Below are 17,500 nucleotides of genomic sequence, written 5' to 3' on the forward strand. Positions count from 1 at the left end.
CCCCAGTGGTCTGTGCGCCTGGCACGCAGGTGCGTACGCAACGGTACGCAGTCAGCAATCGACAGTGTGTGTGTATGTGGTGGTGTGGTTCAGGTGGTCCGGAACGTCCATTGTTCATCCGTATGTATGTAGTCTGTCTGGTCTGTACAAAATGTGCTGCATGTATGTGGTTGTGCTGTATGTCTGGTCTCGCCCAAAAGCGTATGTATGTAGTGCATGCATGTACGTGTGTGCTGCTGGCTACATGTGTGTGTGTGTGGTGTGCCAGTACATGTGTGTGTGTGGTGGTGGTGTGTGTGTGTGTGTGTGTGTGTGTGTGTGTGTGTGTGTGTAGCGTGTGTGCGTGTGCGCCAGTACGTGTGCGTGCGTGTGTCAGCTACATGTGTGTGTGTGTGTGTGCGTCAGTAAGCGTAAGGTGTGTGTGTGTAGCAATAGTCTGTGTGTCCGTGCGTTCTAAGTGCGTAGGCGTAGCGTATGTGGTGCAACAAATAGTTGGTGGTGTGTGGGTGCGTTGGGTGGCAGCAGTATGGGGGGGGTTGGGTGGTGTGTGCGGGGTGGAGCAGTGGGTATGTAATGTTGCAGTACATGCACGTTCGTGTTGTGCGTGTGTGTGTGTGGTGGTGATGCGCGTGGAGCATGTGGGGTCGTGTGTTGTCTGTCCAGTAGCATGCGCGCATGTAGTGTGCGTGCGGTGTGTGCGCTGATACGGTGTGTGTGTGTGTGTGTGGTGTGTGTGTGTGTGTGTGTGTGTGTGTGTGTGTGTGTGTGTGTGTGTGTGTGTGTGTGTGTGTGTGTGTGTGTGTGTGTGTGTGTGTGTGTGTGTGTGTGTGTGTGTGTGTGTGTGTCTGTGTGTGTGTGTGTGTGTGTGTGTGTGTGTGGTTAGCCTTTCCCTGTGGCTCAGCATTAAAAGGACATTTTCTCAGGACTATTTCTTTCTGTCTTTCTAGCTACATAACTGAGGGTCCAAAACGATGTTAAAATGCACAGTTACAGCACAGTCGAACAGGGTTTAAAAAATGTCGTTCAAAAGGGTGCCCCCCCCCCCAAAAGCTCCCATCCTAGAATGAACAAGCTGCTCCGTTGTGTTTGTGCTGCAGAAGCAGAAATGAAAGTCAGCAGCTAAAAACGAGCCTGTTTCTGGTTCTCTGATTGGAGCTGAATGAGTCAGTGTGACATTTAAAGGTGCAGCTCGTCTACTTGACCTTATTAGTCCATGACAGCGAGCCTGTGTCATCGTTGCTATCTATTGTAGCTGTAAGGTGTTAAGCCGCGACCTGCAGCTGTCAGATAGAAATCAGTTTCCATCTGATGTGCTTTGTCACTTTATAAAGAAACAAAGAAGTAGAAGTCGAGAACCAAACTTGAGTGCAGCACTCGAGTAACCATAATACACCCTGTGAGTTATTATCTTAACAGATTGACTTGTGTCATGTCTTTTCATTCAACATTTTATAAAAAAAATGACATTATATTAAAACGTATAGGGCGAAAATGGAGAAAATCATTTCTTTTATGGAGAAAATCAAATACCACGATATTTTTGGACCAAATACCTTGATATCGATATTGCAAAGATATCGTAGGGTTGACAATTGGTGCTTTGCCAAAAATATTTACACAATGAAGTTTGTGATGAATAATCACCAGAAATGTGGATATAATGACTAAGTGGGGTAAAGGTGAATAACAGAACAGCTGGAGCAGTTTGGTAAGTTCATAAAATGACATAATTTTTACTGTAATGCAGCCTTTAAAACCAGGAAAAGACACTTATGTCATATCACGATATAACAATATCTAAAATATAAGACGAAATCTAGTCACATATCACGATATATCGATATAAAATCAATATATTGCCCAGTTCTATAAAACACGACATACGAGACAGGCTACATTTGGTGCACACATTATAGACTTATAAGTCCTCTAGGAGGCCCAGTTTGGAACTGGTAAAGTCCTCTGTAGGAGGCCCAGTTTGGAACTGGTAAAGTCCTCTAGGAGGCCCAGTTTGGAACTGGTAAAGTCTTCTAGGAGGCCCAGTTTGGGACTGGTAAAGTCCTCTAGGAGGCCCAGTTTGGGACTGGTAAAGTCCTCTAGGAGGCCCAGTTTGGAACTGGTAAAGTCCTCTGTAGGAGGCCCAGTTTGGAACTGGTAAAGTCCTCTGTAGGAGGCCCAGTTTGGGACTGGTAAAGTCCTCTGTAGGAGGCCCAGTTTGGGACTGGTAAAGTCCTCTGTAGGAGGCCCAGTTTGGAACTGGTAAAGTCCTCTAGGAGGCCCAGTTTGGAACTGGTAAAGTCCTCTGTAGGAGGCCCAGTTTGGAACTGGTAAAGTCCTCTGTAGGAAGCCCAGTTTGGAACTGGTAAAGTCCTCTAGGAGGCCCAGTTTGGAACTGGTAAAGTCCTCTGTAGGAGGCCCAGTTTGGAACTGGTAAAGTCCTCTGTAGGAGGCCCAGTTTGGGACTGGTAAAGTCCTCTAGGAGGCCCAGTTTGGAACTGGTAAAGTCCTCTGTAGGAGGCCCAGTTTGGGACTGGTAAAGTCCTCTAGGAGGCCCAGTTTGGAACTGGTAAAGTCTTCTAGGAGGCCCAGTTTGGGACTGGTAAAGTCCTCTAGGAGGCCCAGTTTGGAACCGATAAAGTCCCTTCAGGAGGCCCAGTTTGGGACTGGTAAAGTCCTCTAGGAGGCCCAGTTTGGGACTGGTAAAGTCCTCTAGGAGGCCCAGTTTGGGACTGGTAAAGTCCTCTAGGAGGCCCAGTTTGGGACTGGTAAAGTCCTCTGTAGGAGGCCCAGTTTGGAACTGGTAAAGTCCTCTAGGAGGCTTGATAAATAAACGTTACTTACTTATTTAGTCAGTTTTGATGCTCACAGTGAAGCCTAGGCAGAGAAAACTCTGCATAAAGATCTCTCACAGTCCCGAGCTGATGTCAGAGTTTCTGGTTTCTGGTGGGTTTTTTTTTTTGATTCTTGCAGTTGAAGTGAAGCTAACCGCAAACTTCCTTTTTTCGGCTTGCAGCAGTGGTTTAACTTCTCCTTCCTCTCGGCTGCAGGCCTCAAACTGCCAACCCCTGCCGGTGCAAAATGAAGTTCTCCTCCAAAAAACTAGTTTTTTTAAACAGAAGCAGGGTTTTTAGGGTTTTTAGGATTGTTTGGCTTTGTGTTGCGTTTATGAAAACAGAGGAGGAGGAGTGTGGGGGGGGGGGGCCCATTTGGGACCCAAACCTGAGGACTGGACTCGTCACGGCATAGGCTCCGGAGCTCGAGCACCCACGGGAAATACTGAGCACCCACGTGTGCCAGGCTGCCAGTAAGGCTCCATTCATTTAAAATCAAACGTAGCAGTTGGTGCTGAGTGGAGCGTCTGTCATAGTGTGATTGGTTATGTCGGTGGCATTGATTCTTAATTTAAAACGAAAAGAATGCAATGTCCGCAACACTGCTTTAAACTCCCATATTTAATATAAAATGCAACACTGCTTTAAACTCCCATATTTAATATAAAATGCAACACTGCTTTAAACTCCCATATTTAATATAAAATGCAACACTGCTTTAAACTCCCATATTTAATATAAAATGCAACACTGCTTTAAACTCCCATATTTAATATAAAATGCAACACTGCTTTAAACTCCCATATTTAATATAAAATGCAACACTGCTTTAAACTCCCATATTTAATATAAAATGCAACACTGCTTTAAACTCCCATATTTAATATAAAATGCAACACTGCTTTAAACTCCCATATTTAATATAAAATGCAACACTGCTTTAGACTCCCATATTTAACATAAAATGCAACACTGCTTTAAACTCCCATATTTAACATAAAATGCAACACTGCTTTAAACTCCCATATTTAACATAAAATGCAACACTGCTTTAAACTCCCATATTTAACAAAATGCAACACTGCTTTAAACTCCCATATTTAATATAAAATGCAACACTGCTTTAAACTCCCATATTTAACATAAAATGCAACACTGCTTTAAACTCCCATATTTAACATAAAATGCAACACTGCTTTAAACTCCCATATTTAATATAAAATCAACACTGATTTAAACTCCCAATTAACATAATGCAACACTGCTTTAAACTCCCATATTTATTATAACACTGTGCTTTAAACTCCCATATTTAACATAAAATGCAACGTTTCGACCCAACTGGGTCTTCTTCAGGCCTACATATATCCCTTCATCAAATGTGTTCACCATTTGCCTGAAGAAGACCCAGTTGGGTCGAAACGTTGCATTTTATATTAAATATTAGAGTTTAAAGCAGTGTTGCATTTTATGTTAAATATGGGAGTTTAAAGCAGTGTTGCATTTTATGTTAAATATGGGAGTTTAAAGCAGTGTTGCGGACATTACATTCTTTTCGTTTTAAGTACTTTCATTTGTCCTGCACCTGCCAGAAGGTGGGATGTGCACACAGTTACTTTTATAAAAATTGATTCTTAATTTCCCACGAAGGCTTAGGGTTAGGGTTAGGGTTTAGGGTTAGGGTTTAGGGTTAGGGTTTAGGGTTAGGGGTAACATCTCAGTTCAACTTCTCGCGGTTACGTGTCAGTTCAACCTTCTCATCTCCAGTCCTGTCTGTATCTGTGAGAAGTGGCGCTGCCCTGAGTTGAAAGATACTTTACGACATTATAATCCAGTTGATAGGAGTGTGCGTTCGTGTCGGCCGCTGTAACTGCTTTTTTTTTTTTAAAAGGGCGTGCAACAAACATAAATCGGCGCCTGTGCCGTCAGGGTTTTTCAGGTTATAGAAAATGTAGATTTTATGTAAAAAACACAACGTGTGATTACACAGAGAACACTCTGGCTTCCCCTTTCGGTCTTTACTGCATCCCTCTTTCACACACACACACACACACACACACACACACACACACACACACACACACACACACACACACACACACACACACACACACACAGCGACTGCTCTCACCTCTTACTTGTACAAGTTTGAAATGATTTTTTTAATCCAACGCGCACTGGGCGATGCAGGTTTTAAGTTATGGGTTGTTAGCGTTGTGTTCTTACGGTGAAGTGGGACCATTTGCAAACACCACGAAGCTGATCTCACCTCTCACTTGTACAAGTTTGAAATGATTTTTTTGAAGTGGGACCATTTTGAGGAAGGAAATACCTGGACTGAACCTGATTATAAATTTTAAAAAAAAGGTAGATTTATGCATGTCAGCGTGCGACTGCAAACACTTCCCCTCTCCCTTCTCTTTCACACAAAAAACACACACGGCAATAAAACAACCTTTCAGGAAACGCCCGGCGCTTGGTTACCTGTGAGGTGAGGTGAGGCGAGGATGGATGTCTGTGCGTGGAGGATTATATTTCGTCTCTTTCTCGTCCTCAGCTGGTCCGTCTGGCTGCTCGCGGCTCGACAGGCAGGGCACTGAGTCGCCACCGAAAGCAGGGCGACGACGCGTGCATTCAAATCTATGGAGGAAGGAAGTGACACGCACACACTTCAGAAAGAGGAATGAGAGGCATTTTGTCTTTATATGGCAATGCACGCTGGCTGCAAGGTAAGGTGACCCCGCACCGCTGGGGTTAATCCATCTTATTATTAAGTAAAGATATCGTTTTTTAATGTACACATTGATTGTCTAAAGGTCTGTAGGTGAGGTAGCCATCCACAGGTACAGATACAGCCTAAGGATTTACTGTGCCACATTTTAACATTAAAACAGGATGTATAAATGTGAAATATGCCAAAAAGATTTTATTTTGAAAGCTTAGTAACATATGCACCATAACAAGGTGTGTGTAAAGGCTTTAGGCCGCCCTACACGTTATTGAAGGCCCAGTTTATGTATTGAATTATACATTATATATATTATTTACAATACACATAGTGCTCTCTCACCCGTTGAAGAGCCCTGACATACAGGATTAAAGCAACTCTGTATTTAAAGGGGTGATAGAATGATTATATAGGGTATTTCACACTGTTCCTTAAGGTCTCCTTATAGGGTATGTAACATTGGTTGGGCTGAAAATGGCCTGAGTGCTGTTCTTTTTGGCCCTTAACTTCCCTGTGAAGAGCTTTTCTTCCAAATATGGTATGCTCATGAATATTTAGATGAGCTGCGCGCTGATTGGTTGAGCGAACCACATACACGTACATTGGAGACGAGACAGCAGGTCTCACATTTCAGACACTGCAGTATTTATAAGATAGGATAAGAAATACTTTATTGTGCCCGAAGGGAAATTTGTTTTGGACAAGACAACACAAAAAACAAGTATCTCTCAACACATACTCTCATGCAACACAAACATGCTTCCATATACATATAGTAAGCACATTAACTACTCCTTTCATTGGCACTTCCCTTTAAACAACCACGTCGGCTGTATTCTCCGCAGTAAGTGTGGCACAGCCCCCGCACAGTACGATATTGCACAGCTGACATATTGCCCAACCCCAATGGCCTACATATTGCTGAAATTACACAATGTACACAATGTACTGACATATTGCACAACCACAATAGCCTACGTATCGCACAAATTACACAATGCACTGACACTGCACAACCTCAATAGACTACGTATTGGACAAATGACATAACGCACAACCAAATAGCCTATGCATTGCAAAACTAACATATTGCACAATCTCCAATAGCCTAACGTATTGCACAATGACATGATGCACAACCCAAAATAGCTTACGTATTGCACAATGACATAATGCACAACCCCAATAGCCTATGTATTGCACAACTAACATATTAAACAACCCCAATAGCCTATGTATTGCACAACTAACATATTGAACAACCACAATAGCCTATGTATTGCACAACTAACATATTGAACAACCACAATAGCCTATGTATTGCACAACTAACATATTGAACAACCACAATAGCCTATGTATTGCACAACTAACATATTGAACAACCACAATAGCCTATGTATTGCACAACTAACATATTGAACAACCCCAATAGCCTATGTATTGCACAACTAACATATTGAACAACCACAATAGCCTATGTATTGCACAACTAACATATTGAACAACCACAATAGCTAATGTACAACAAATAAACAACCACAATAGCCTATGTATTGCACAACTAACATATTGAACAACCACAATAGCCTATGTATTGCACAACTAACATATTGCACAACCCCAATAGCCTATGTATTGCACAACTAACATATTGAACAACCACAATAGCCTACGTATTGCACAACTAACATATTGAACAATCCCCAATAGCCTAACGTATTGCACAATGACATGATGCACAACCCAAAATAGCCTAACGTATTGCACAATGACATGATGCACAACCCAAAATAGCCTAACGTATTGCACAACTAACATATTGAACAACCCCAATAGCCTATGTATTGCACAACTAACATATTGAACAACCACAATAGCCTATGTATTGCACAACTAACATATTGAACAACCCCAATAGCCTACATATTACACAAATGACACATTTCCACATAGGCCATGCAGTACACTACATCGCATGACGACATAGGACTCAACCAAGCCAGCCTACACGTTAGTAATAACGTTTATTTTCAAGTTTTATTTTGAGGGTCTTTTAAAGTTATTACATGCTGTCTCAGCTAGCAGCTAGCCGAATTAGCTGTTAGCTAAACTAACGTTAGCTTGGCTGTCGAGCGGAAGCGTGGAAACAGATCGCGCAGTGTCGTGAATCCTCGTACATACTGCACATGCGCGAACATTTTGCGCACCTGCAGAACGGATCGTGTTCCGACAACTCCCTTACCCCTCCTATAGTCCCTATGGCCACTGGGCCAGTGCGAATGCAAATGGAAAAAAACAGTTTTGGGGGAGAGTAGTTAGTAGATCTGCTTAGAAGTGGACTTTTCCTAGAACTACGTTCCTGTAACTACATGGGTTGGAAAGCGGCTATAGTGTGTAAATGGTGCATATACAGTACAGGCCAAACGTTTGGACACACCTTCTCATTCAATGCGTTTCCTTTTTATTTTCATGACTATTTACATTGTAGATTCTCACTGAAGGCATCAAAACTATGAATGAACACATATGGAATTATGTACTTAACAAAAAAGTGTGAAATAACTGAAAACATGTCTTATATTTTAGATTCTTCCAAAGTAGCCACCCTTTGCTTTTTTGATAACTCTGCAAACCCTTGGTGTTCTCTCAATGAGCTTCATGAGGTAGTCACCTGAAATGGTTTTACCTTCACAGGTGTGCTTTGTCAGGGTTAATTAGTGGAAGTTTTTTCCTTATTAATAAAAAACAAAGGGTGGCTACTTTGAAGAATCTAAAATATAAGACATGTTTTCAGTTATTCATACATACTTTTGTTAAGTACATAATTCCATATGTGTTCATTCATAGTTTTGATGCCTTCAGTGAGAATCTACAATGTTAATAGTCATGAAAATAAAAAGGAAACGCAATGAAATGTCCAAACTTTTGGCCTGTACTGTACTGTTTAAATAACCATAACTTGCTCAATTTTCTACCAATTTTCAAACGGTTTGGTTTGTTATAAACGTCAGAGATGTAGTTACGACACTGTATACTTATGAATGATTATTACCATGGACTTCCATATGAAAATAACATTAAACAGAACAGATAGGTGCATTGAATATACACACACGACAATGTATTTATGTTAAATCAATATATAGGCTACTAAAACTCAGTGTACACAATGGCAACATGAGATATATATATATATATATATATATATATATATATATATATATATATATATATATATATATATATATATATATACACACACATACTTTTATAAAATGAATATTACTAGTATTATTATTTATGTGTTAGTATGTATATCTATGGTTGACTCCTCTAACGGTTGTTGTTGTTGTTGTTGTTTTTAGCCAATCAGGAGCAGGTGTTGAGTTTGGGAAGAGCTGATTGGTTGGATGTCTGTCAGATAAGAGTTGACTGTTGCTATGACCGTTGCTAAGGAAACCAAACACCGAAAAGAAAAGAAGAAGTCTCCGCGGTAAGCATATTATTGTTGTTATATTGTCTTTTTTAATTTACTTTAATTTTGATTTTAAACTAGCTGGAAGAAGTATTCAGATCCTTTACTGCAGTAAAAGTACTAATACCACACTGTAAACGTACTCTGTTACAAGTTAAAGTACTGCTTTTAGATTGTTACTGCAGTAAAAGTCTGTAAGTATCATTAGGAAAATGTAGTTAAAGTTTTAAAAGTAAAGAAGAATCCTTCCAGTTTAGAAAGAGGAAAAGCTGGAACAGATGAATGTAGTGGAGTAACTAAAGTAACTAGTAACTAAAGCTGTAACAGATGACTGTAGTGGAGTAACTAAAGTAACTAGTAACTAAAGCTGTAACAGATGAATGTAGCGGAGTAACTAAAGTAACTAGTAACTAAAGCTGGAACAGATGAATGTAGCGGAGTAACTAAAGTAACTAGTAACTAAAGCTGGAACAGATGAATGTAGTGGAGTAACTAAAGTAACTAGTAACTAAAGCTGGAACAGATGAATGTAGCGGAGTAACTAAAGTAACTAGTAACTAAAGCTGTAACAGATGAATGTAGCGGAGTAACTAAAGTAACTAGTAACTAAAGCTGGAACAGATGAATGTAGCGGAGTAACTAAAGTAACTAGTAACTAAAGCTGGAACAGATGAATGTAGAGGAGTAACTAAAGTAACTAGTAACTAAAGCTGTAACAGATGAATGTAGCGGAGTAACTAAAGTAACTAGTAACTAAAGCTGTAACAGATGAATGTGAGCGGGTAACTAAAGTAACTAGTAACTAAAGCTGGAACAGATGAATGTAGCGGAGTAACTAAAGTAACTAGTAACTAAAGCTGTAACAGATGAATGTAGAGGAGTAACTAAAGTAACTAGTAACTAAAGCTGTAACAGATGAATGTAGCGGAGTAACTAAAGTAACTAGTAACTAAAGCTGTAACAGATGAATGTAGAGGAGTAACTAAAGTAACTAGTAACTAAAGCTGGAACAGATGAATGTAGCGGAGTACAAGTAGAAAGTTGCATGAAAAGAAAAGACTCAAGTAAAGTACAAATACCTCAACATTTGTACAGTACTGGAGTAAATGTACTTAGTTACATGTTGTTAACACTCAGCAGAAACCTTCACACCATGTCTTCAGACCACATCTGGCTTCTTCGGAGGCCGCTGCCCCCCAAAAGGATCCCTCCCGTTGGGAAACCCCGTCCTGCTCCCAGACCTTCAGGTAAACTCACCTCTGATCATATAGGCCTTAGTGGTCCCCTAATACTGGATCTGAAGTCTCTTTTATATAGACCTTAGTGGTCCCCTAATACTGGATCTGAAGTCTCTTTTATATAGACCTTAGTGGTCCCCTAATACTGGATCTGAAGTCTCTTTTATATAGACCTTAGTGGTCCCCTAATACTGGATCTGAAGTCTCTTTTATATAGACCTTAGTGGTCCCCTAATACTGGATCTGAAGTCTCTTTTATATAGGCCTTAGTGGTCCCCTAATACTGGATCTGAAGTCTCTTTTATATAGACCTTAGTGGTCCCCTAATACTGGATCTGAAGTCTCTTTTATATAGACCTTAGTGGTCCCCAATACGGATCTGAAGTCTCTTTATATAGACCTCAGTGGTCCCCTAATACTGGATCTGAAGTCTCTTTTATATAGACCTTAGTGGTCCCCTAATACTGTATCTGAAGTCTCTTTTATATAGACCTTAGTGGTCCCCTAATACTGTATCTGAAGTCTCTTTTATATAGGCCTTAGTGGTCCCCTAATACTGGATCTGAAGTCTCTTTTATATAGGCCTTAGTGGTCCCCTAATACTGGATCTGAAGTCTCTTTTATATAGGCCTTAGTGGTCCCCTAATACTGGATCTGAAGTCTCTTTTATATAGGCCTTAGTGGTCCCCTAATACTGGATCTGAAGTCTCTTTTATATAGACCTTAGTGGTCCCCTAATACTGGATCTGGAGTCTCTTTTATATAGACCTTAGTGGTCCCCTAATACTGGATCTGGAGTCTCTTTTATATAGACCTTAGTGGTCCCCTAATACTGTATCTGAAGTTCTCTTTATATAGACCTTAGTGCCCCTAATACTGGATCTGAAGTCTCTTTTATATAGGCCTTAGTGGTCCCCTAATACTGGATCTGAAGTCTCTTTATATAGACCTTAGTGGTCCCCTAATACTGGATCTGAAGTCTCTTTTATATAGACCTTAGTGGTCCCCTAATACTGGATCTGAAGTCTCTTTATAAGACCTCAGTGGGCCCTAATACTGGATCTGAAGTCTCTTTAATATAGACCTTAGTGGTCCCCTAATACTGTATCTGAAGTCTCTTTTATATAGACCTTAGTGGTCCCCTAATACTGTATCTGAAGTCTCTTTTATATAGACCTTAGTGGTCCCCTATGAGTCTTTAGGCCCCAATACTGGATCTGAAGTCTCTTTTATATAGACCTTAGTGGTCCCCTAATACTGTATCTGAAGTCTCTTTTATATAGACCTTAGTGGTCCCCTAATACTGTATCTGAAGTCTCTTTTATATAGACCTTAGTGGTCCCCTAATACTGTATCTGAAGTCTCTTTTATATAGACCTTAGTGGTCCCCTAATACTGGATCTGAAGATCTCTTTTATATAGACCTTAGTGGTCCCCTAATACTGGATCTGAAGTCTCTTTTATATAGACCTTAGTGGTCCCCTAATACTGGTTCTGAAGTCTCTTTTATATAGACCTTAGTGGTCCCCTAATACTGGATCTGAAGTCTCTTTTATATAGACCTTAGTGGTCCCCTAATACTGGATCTGAAGTCTCTTTTATATAGACCTTAGTGGTCCCCTAATACTGGATCTGAAGTCTCTTTTATATAGACCTTAGTGGTCCCCTAATACTGGATCTGAAGTCTCTTTTATATAGACCTTAGTGGTCCCCTAATACTGATCTGAAGTCTCTTTTATATAGACCTTAGTGGTCCCCTAATACTGGATCTGAAGCTCTCTTTATATAGACCTTAGTGGTCCCCTAATACTGTATCTGAAGTCTCTTTTATATAGACCTTAGTGGTCCCCTAATACTGTATCTGAAGTCCCTTTTATATAGACCTTAGTGGTCCCCTAATACTGTATCTGAAGTCTCTTTTATATAGGCCTTAGTGGTCCCCTAATACTGGATCTGAAGTCTCTTTTATATAGACCTTAGTGGTCCCCTAATACTGGATCTGAAGTTCTCTTTATATAGGCCTTAGTGGTCCCCTAATACTGGATCTGAAGTCTCTTTTATATAGGCCTTAGTGGTCCCCTAATACTGGATCTGAAGTCTCTTTTATATAGACCTTAGTGGTCCCCTAATTACTGGATCTGAAGTCTCTTTTATATAGACCTTATGTGGCCCTAATACTGTATCTGAAGTCTCTTTTATATAGACCTTAGTGGTCCCCTAATACTGTATCTGAAGTCTCTTTATATAGGCCTTAGTGGTCCCCTAATACTGATCTGAAGTCTCTTTATAGCCTTAGTGGTCCCCTAATACTGGATCTGAAGTCTCTTTTATATAGACCTTAGTGGTCCCCTAATACTGGATCTGAAGTCTCTTTTATATAGACCTTAGTGGTCCCCTAATACTGGATCTGAAGTCTCTTTTATATAGACCTTAGTGGTCCCCTATACTGGATCTGAAGTCTCTTTTATATAGACCTTAGTGGTCCCCTAATACTGTATCTGAAGTCTCTTTAATATAGACCTTAGTGGTCCCCTAATACTGTATCTGAAGTCTCTTTTATATAGACCTTAGTGGTCCCCTAATACTGTATCTGAAGTCTCTTTTATATAGACCTTAGTGGTCCCCTAATACTGGATCTGAAGTCTCTTTTATATAGACCTTAGTGGTCCCCTAATACTGTATCTGAAATCTCTTTTATATAGACCTTAGTGGTCCCCTAATACTGTATCTGAAGTCTCTTTTATATAGACCTTAGTGGTCCCCTAATACTGTATCTGAAGTCTCTTTTATATAGGCCTTAGTGGTCCCCTAATACTGGATCTGAAGTCTCTTTTAGACCTTAGTGGTCCCCTAATACTGGATCTGAAGTCTCTTTTATATAGGCCTTAGTGGTCCCCTAATACTGGATCTGAAGTCTCTTTATAAATTAGTGGTCCCCTAATACTGGATCTGAAGTCTCTTTTATATAGACCTTAGTGGTCCCCTAATACTGGATCTGAAGTCTCTTTTATATAGGCCTTAGTGGTCCCCTAATACTGGATCTGAAGTCTCTTTTATATAGACCTTAGTGGTCCCCTAATACTGGATCTGAAGTCTCTTTTATATAGACCTTAGTGGTCCCCTAATACTGGATCTGAAGTCTCTTTTATATAGACCTTAGTGGTCCCCTAATACTGGATCTGGAGTCTCTTTATATAGACCTTAGTGGTCCCCTAATACTGGATCTGGAGTCTCTTTATATATAGACCTTAGTGGTCCCCTAATACTGGATCTGAAGTCTCTTTTATATAGACCTTAGTGGTCCCCTAATACTGGATCTGAAGTCTCTTTTATATAGACCTTAGTGGTCCCCTAATACTGTATCTGAAGTCTCTTTTATATAGACCTTAGTGGTCCCCTAATACTGTATCTGAAGTCTCTTTTATATAGGCCTTAGTGGTCCCTAATACTGGATCTGAAGCTCTCTTTTATATAGACCTTAGTGGTCCCCTAATACTGATCTGAAGTCTCTTTTATATAGACCTTAGTGGTCCCCTAATACTGGATCTGAAGTCTCTTTTATATAGACCTTAGTGGTCCCCTAATACTGGATCTGGAGTCTCTTTTATATAGACCTTAGTGGTCCCCTAATACTGGATCTGAAGTCTCTTTTATATAGACCTTAGTGGTCCCCTAATACTGGATCTGAAGTCTCTTTTATATAGACCTTAGTGGTCCCCTAATACTGGATCTGAAGTCTCTTTTATATAGACCTTAGTGGTCCCCTAATACTGGATCTGAAGTCTCTTTTATATAGACCTTAGTGGTCCCCTAATACTGTATCTGAAGTCTCTTTTATATAGGCCTTAGTGGTCCCCTAATACTGTATCTGAAGTCTCTTTATATAGACCTTAGTGGTCCCCTAATACTGGATCTGAAGTCTCTTTTATATAGGCCTTAATGGTCCCCTAATACTGGATCTGAAGTCTCTTTTATATAGACCTTAGTGGTCCCCTAATACTGGATCTGAAGTCTCTTTTATAGACCTTAGTGGTCCCCTAATACTGGATCTGAAGTCTCTTTTATATAGACCTTAGTCGTCCCCTAATACTGGATCTGAAGTCTCTTTTATAGACCTTAGTGGTCCCCTAATACTGGATCTGAAGTCTCTTTTATATAGGCCTTAGTGGTCCCCTAATACTGTATCTGAAGTCTCTTTATATAGACCTTAGTGGTCCCCTAATACTGTATCTGGAGTCTCTTTATATAGACCTTAGTGGTCCCCTAATACTGGATCTGAAGTCTCTTTTATATAGGCCTTAGTGGTCCCCTAATACTGGATCTGAAGTCTCTTTTATATAGACCTTAGTGGTCCCCTAATACTGTATCTGAAGTCTCTTTATATAGACCTTAGTGGTCCCCTAATACTGTATCTGAAGTCTCTTTATATAGACCTTAGTGGTCCCCTAATACTGTATCTGAAGTCTCTTTATATAGACCTTAGTGGTCCCCTAATACTGTATCTGAAGTCTCTTTATATAGACCTTAGTGGTCCCCTAATACTGTATCTGAAGTCTCTTTATATAGACCTTAGTGGTCCCCTAATACTGGATCTGAAGTCTCTTTTATATAGACCTTAGTGGTCCCCTAATACTGTATCTGAAGTCTCTTTATATAGACCTTACTGGTTCAGACTGAAGTACATCCCAGCAGGTATCAGGTGTAACTCTTCTCCTCAGCAGGTGTAAAGATGACATCACTGCCTCTGGATCAGGGGCTCGCAGGTGTGGGGGGGTCCAGCAGACAGGACCCTGACACCCCCGCGCCCAGGGCAGCCCCCCCCACCCCTCTGCATCCCTCCCCCCCTCTGACAGACACCATCACTGAGGGGTTCCCCTGGAAACGGTTCCCCTGGAAACGGCTCCGCCTCCGCCCCAACAACCCCCTACTGACGCTCCTTCAGACAGGTGAGACTACTGAAAGGTCTGTAAGAGACAGACAGTCAGACAGACAGACAGACAGGCTGGCAGGCAGGTAGACAGGCAGGCAGGCAAACAGACAGACAGACAGACAGACAGGCAGGCAGACAGACAGACAGACAGACAGACAGTCAGACAGGCAGACAGACAGGCAGTAGTCACATCCCAAACTGAAGGTGGTCACTTGGTGGTGATGGTGCAGTGGATATGACACATGCCTTTGGTGTGGGAGACCCAGGTTTGATTCCCACTGTGATACATCAACCAATGTGTCCCTGAGCAAGGCACTCAACCCCTAGTAGCTCCAGAGGCGTGTGACCTTTGACATATGTAATCAATTGTGAGTCCCTTTGGATAAAAGCTTCAGCTAAATGACATGTAATGCAACTTTCACCTGTGTTTTGGCAGATAAGCGGTTCATCGCCCCTCCACCCACTTTCTGCCTCAGTGACTTCCTCCAGAGCGGTGACGACCCCCCCCCCCCACCCCCAACCGGAGCCCACAGACTGACGTCTACAGCAGTGACGACCCCCGACAATTTCTTCTGACGTTTTTGCCACTTTTGTTGAAATTTTTTGTGACGTTTTTGCAACTTTTTCTGAATTTTTTGTACGTTTTTGTCACTTTTGTCGAAATTTTTGTAATTTTTTCTGACGTTTTTGCCACTTTTGCTGAATTTTTTGTAATTTTTTCTGACGTTTTTGTCACTTTTTCTGTAATTTCTTCTGACATTTTTTATCACTTTTTCTGAATTATTTGTAATTTTTTCTGACGTTTTTGTCGAAATTTTTGTAATTTCTGTTTTTGCCACTTTTGCCGAATTTTTGGTAATTTTTTCTGACGTTTCTGTCACTTTTTCTGAATTTTTTGTCTTCTTCTGAAGTTTTTGTCACTTTTTCTGAATTTTTTGTAATTTTTTCTGACGTTTTTGTCATTCTGAATTTTTTATAACTTTTTCTGACGTTTTTGTCACTTTTTCGGAATTTTTTGTAACTTTTTTCTGACGTTTTTGTCATTCTGAATTTTTTGTAATTTTTTCTGACGTTGTTGTCACTTTTGTCGAAATTTTTGTAATTTTTCTGACGTTTTTGCCACTTTTGCTGAATTTTTTGTAATTTTTTCTGACGTTTTTGTCACTTTTTCTGTAATTTCTTCTGACATTTTTATCACTTTTTCTGAATTATTTGTAATTTTTTCTGACGTTTTTGTCGAAATCTTTGTAATTTCTGTTTTGCCACTTTTGCCGAATTTTTGGTAATTTTTTCTGACGTTTCTGTCACTTTTTCTGAATTTTTTGTCATTTTTTCTGAAGTTTTTGTCACTTTTTCTGAATTTTTTGTAATTTTTTCTGACGTTTTTGTCATTCTGAATTTTTTGTAACTTTTTCTGACGTTTTTGTCACTTTTTCGGAATTTTTTGTAACTTTTTTCTGACGTTTTTGTCATTCTGAATTTTTTGTAACTTTTTTCTGACGTTGTTGGCACTTTTGTCGAAATTTTTGTAATTTCTTCTGACGTTTTTGCCACTGGTGCCAAAACAAATTCCGACGTTTTTGGGCGTTTCTTTTCTACGATGGCCGAGGAACTTCCTCCTGACTTCTTTAGGACTTTATGTCGACTAAACTGTAAGTGAGAAGACTATATGACATGTGCGATAATACAGTCAAATATATTTGACTTTTTCGATTAAATAAAAGCCTGTCAATAAACTCTACATGTCTGGCCCTTGGTGTGATTCTTATTTTCCAGTGTGGCCCTCTGGGAAGTTGAGTTTGACTCAACTTAGCAAGTCTTAGCTGATATCCCCCCGTCTATTGCGCGTATGTTACACGGTAAATTATTTTCTGTAACTTTAAACATAAATTGTGCTGTTTTGAATGTAACAATGTCCATACATTTCAGCAAATGTGAATTAAAAAACAGATGATTAGTGTGCTCAAAATACCCGGTGTGATTTATTGTCCTGATTGCTCTTTTTTTTGCAATATGCAAATATTTGTATAGTATTTCCCCAAACTTCCACATAATATAACATATATGGTAAAATAAGTGTGCAGTACAAAGTATGTAGTGTATTTTGGTTCAGTATGTATCTAGTTTTGCTCATATATTGGATATATTTGGGATTGTGCATCTTATTGTTATCTTGGACTTCTTTTTATGTGCATGAATAAAGTTTTATTTTAATTATTTTTACATCACAAATTATAAAAACGTTAAGAAAATACAAAATAAATATATTTTTAAATTTTATATTACTTTTTAATG

General features: G+C 39.9%; 1 protein-coding gene across 1 annotated transcript; it reads left to right on the forward strand.

Moving 5' to 3' along the window:
• Nucleotides 1-8,946: 8,946 nt before the first annotated feature.
• LOC120552624 (proline-rich receptor-like protein kinase PERK2) lies at nucleotides 8,947-15,831 on the forward strand. The gene is made up of 4 exons (XM_039790808.1): nucleotides 8,947-9,055; nucleotides 10,175-10,284; nucleotides 14,997-15,221; nucleotides 15,642-15,831. Exons 1-4 carry the CDS (start codon nucleotides 9,003-9,005, stop codon nucleotides 15,779-15,781), a joined length of 528 nt encoding a protein of 175 aa, XP_039646742.1. The 5' UTR covers nucleotides 8,947-9,002; the 3' UTR covers nucleotides 15,782-15,831.
• Nucleotides 15,832-17,500: the final 1,669 nt, after the last annotated feature.

This window comes from Perca fluviatilis, chromosome 22, assembly GCF_010015445.1.
Source record: "Perca fluviatilis chromosome 22, GENO_Pfluv_1.0, whole genome shotgun sequence".
NCBI lineage: Eukaryota > Metazoa > Chordata > Actinopteri > Perciformes > Percidae > Perca > Perca fluviatilis.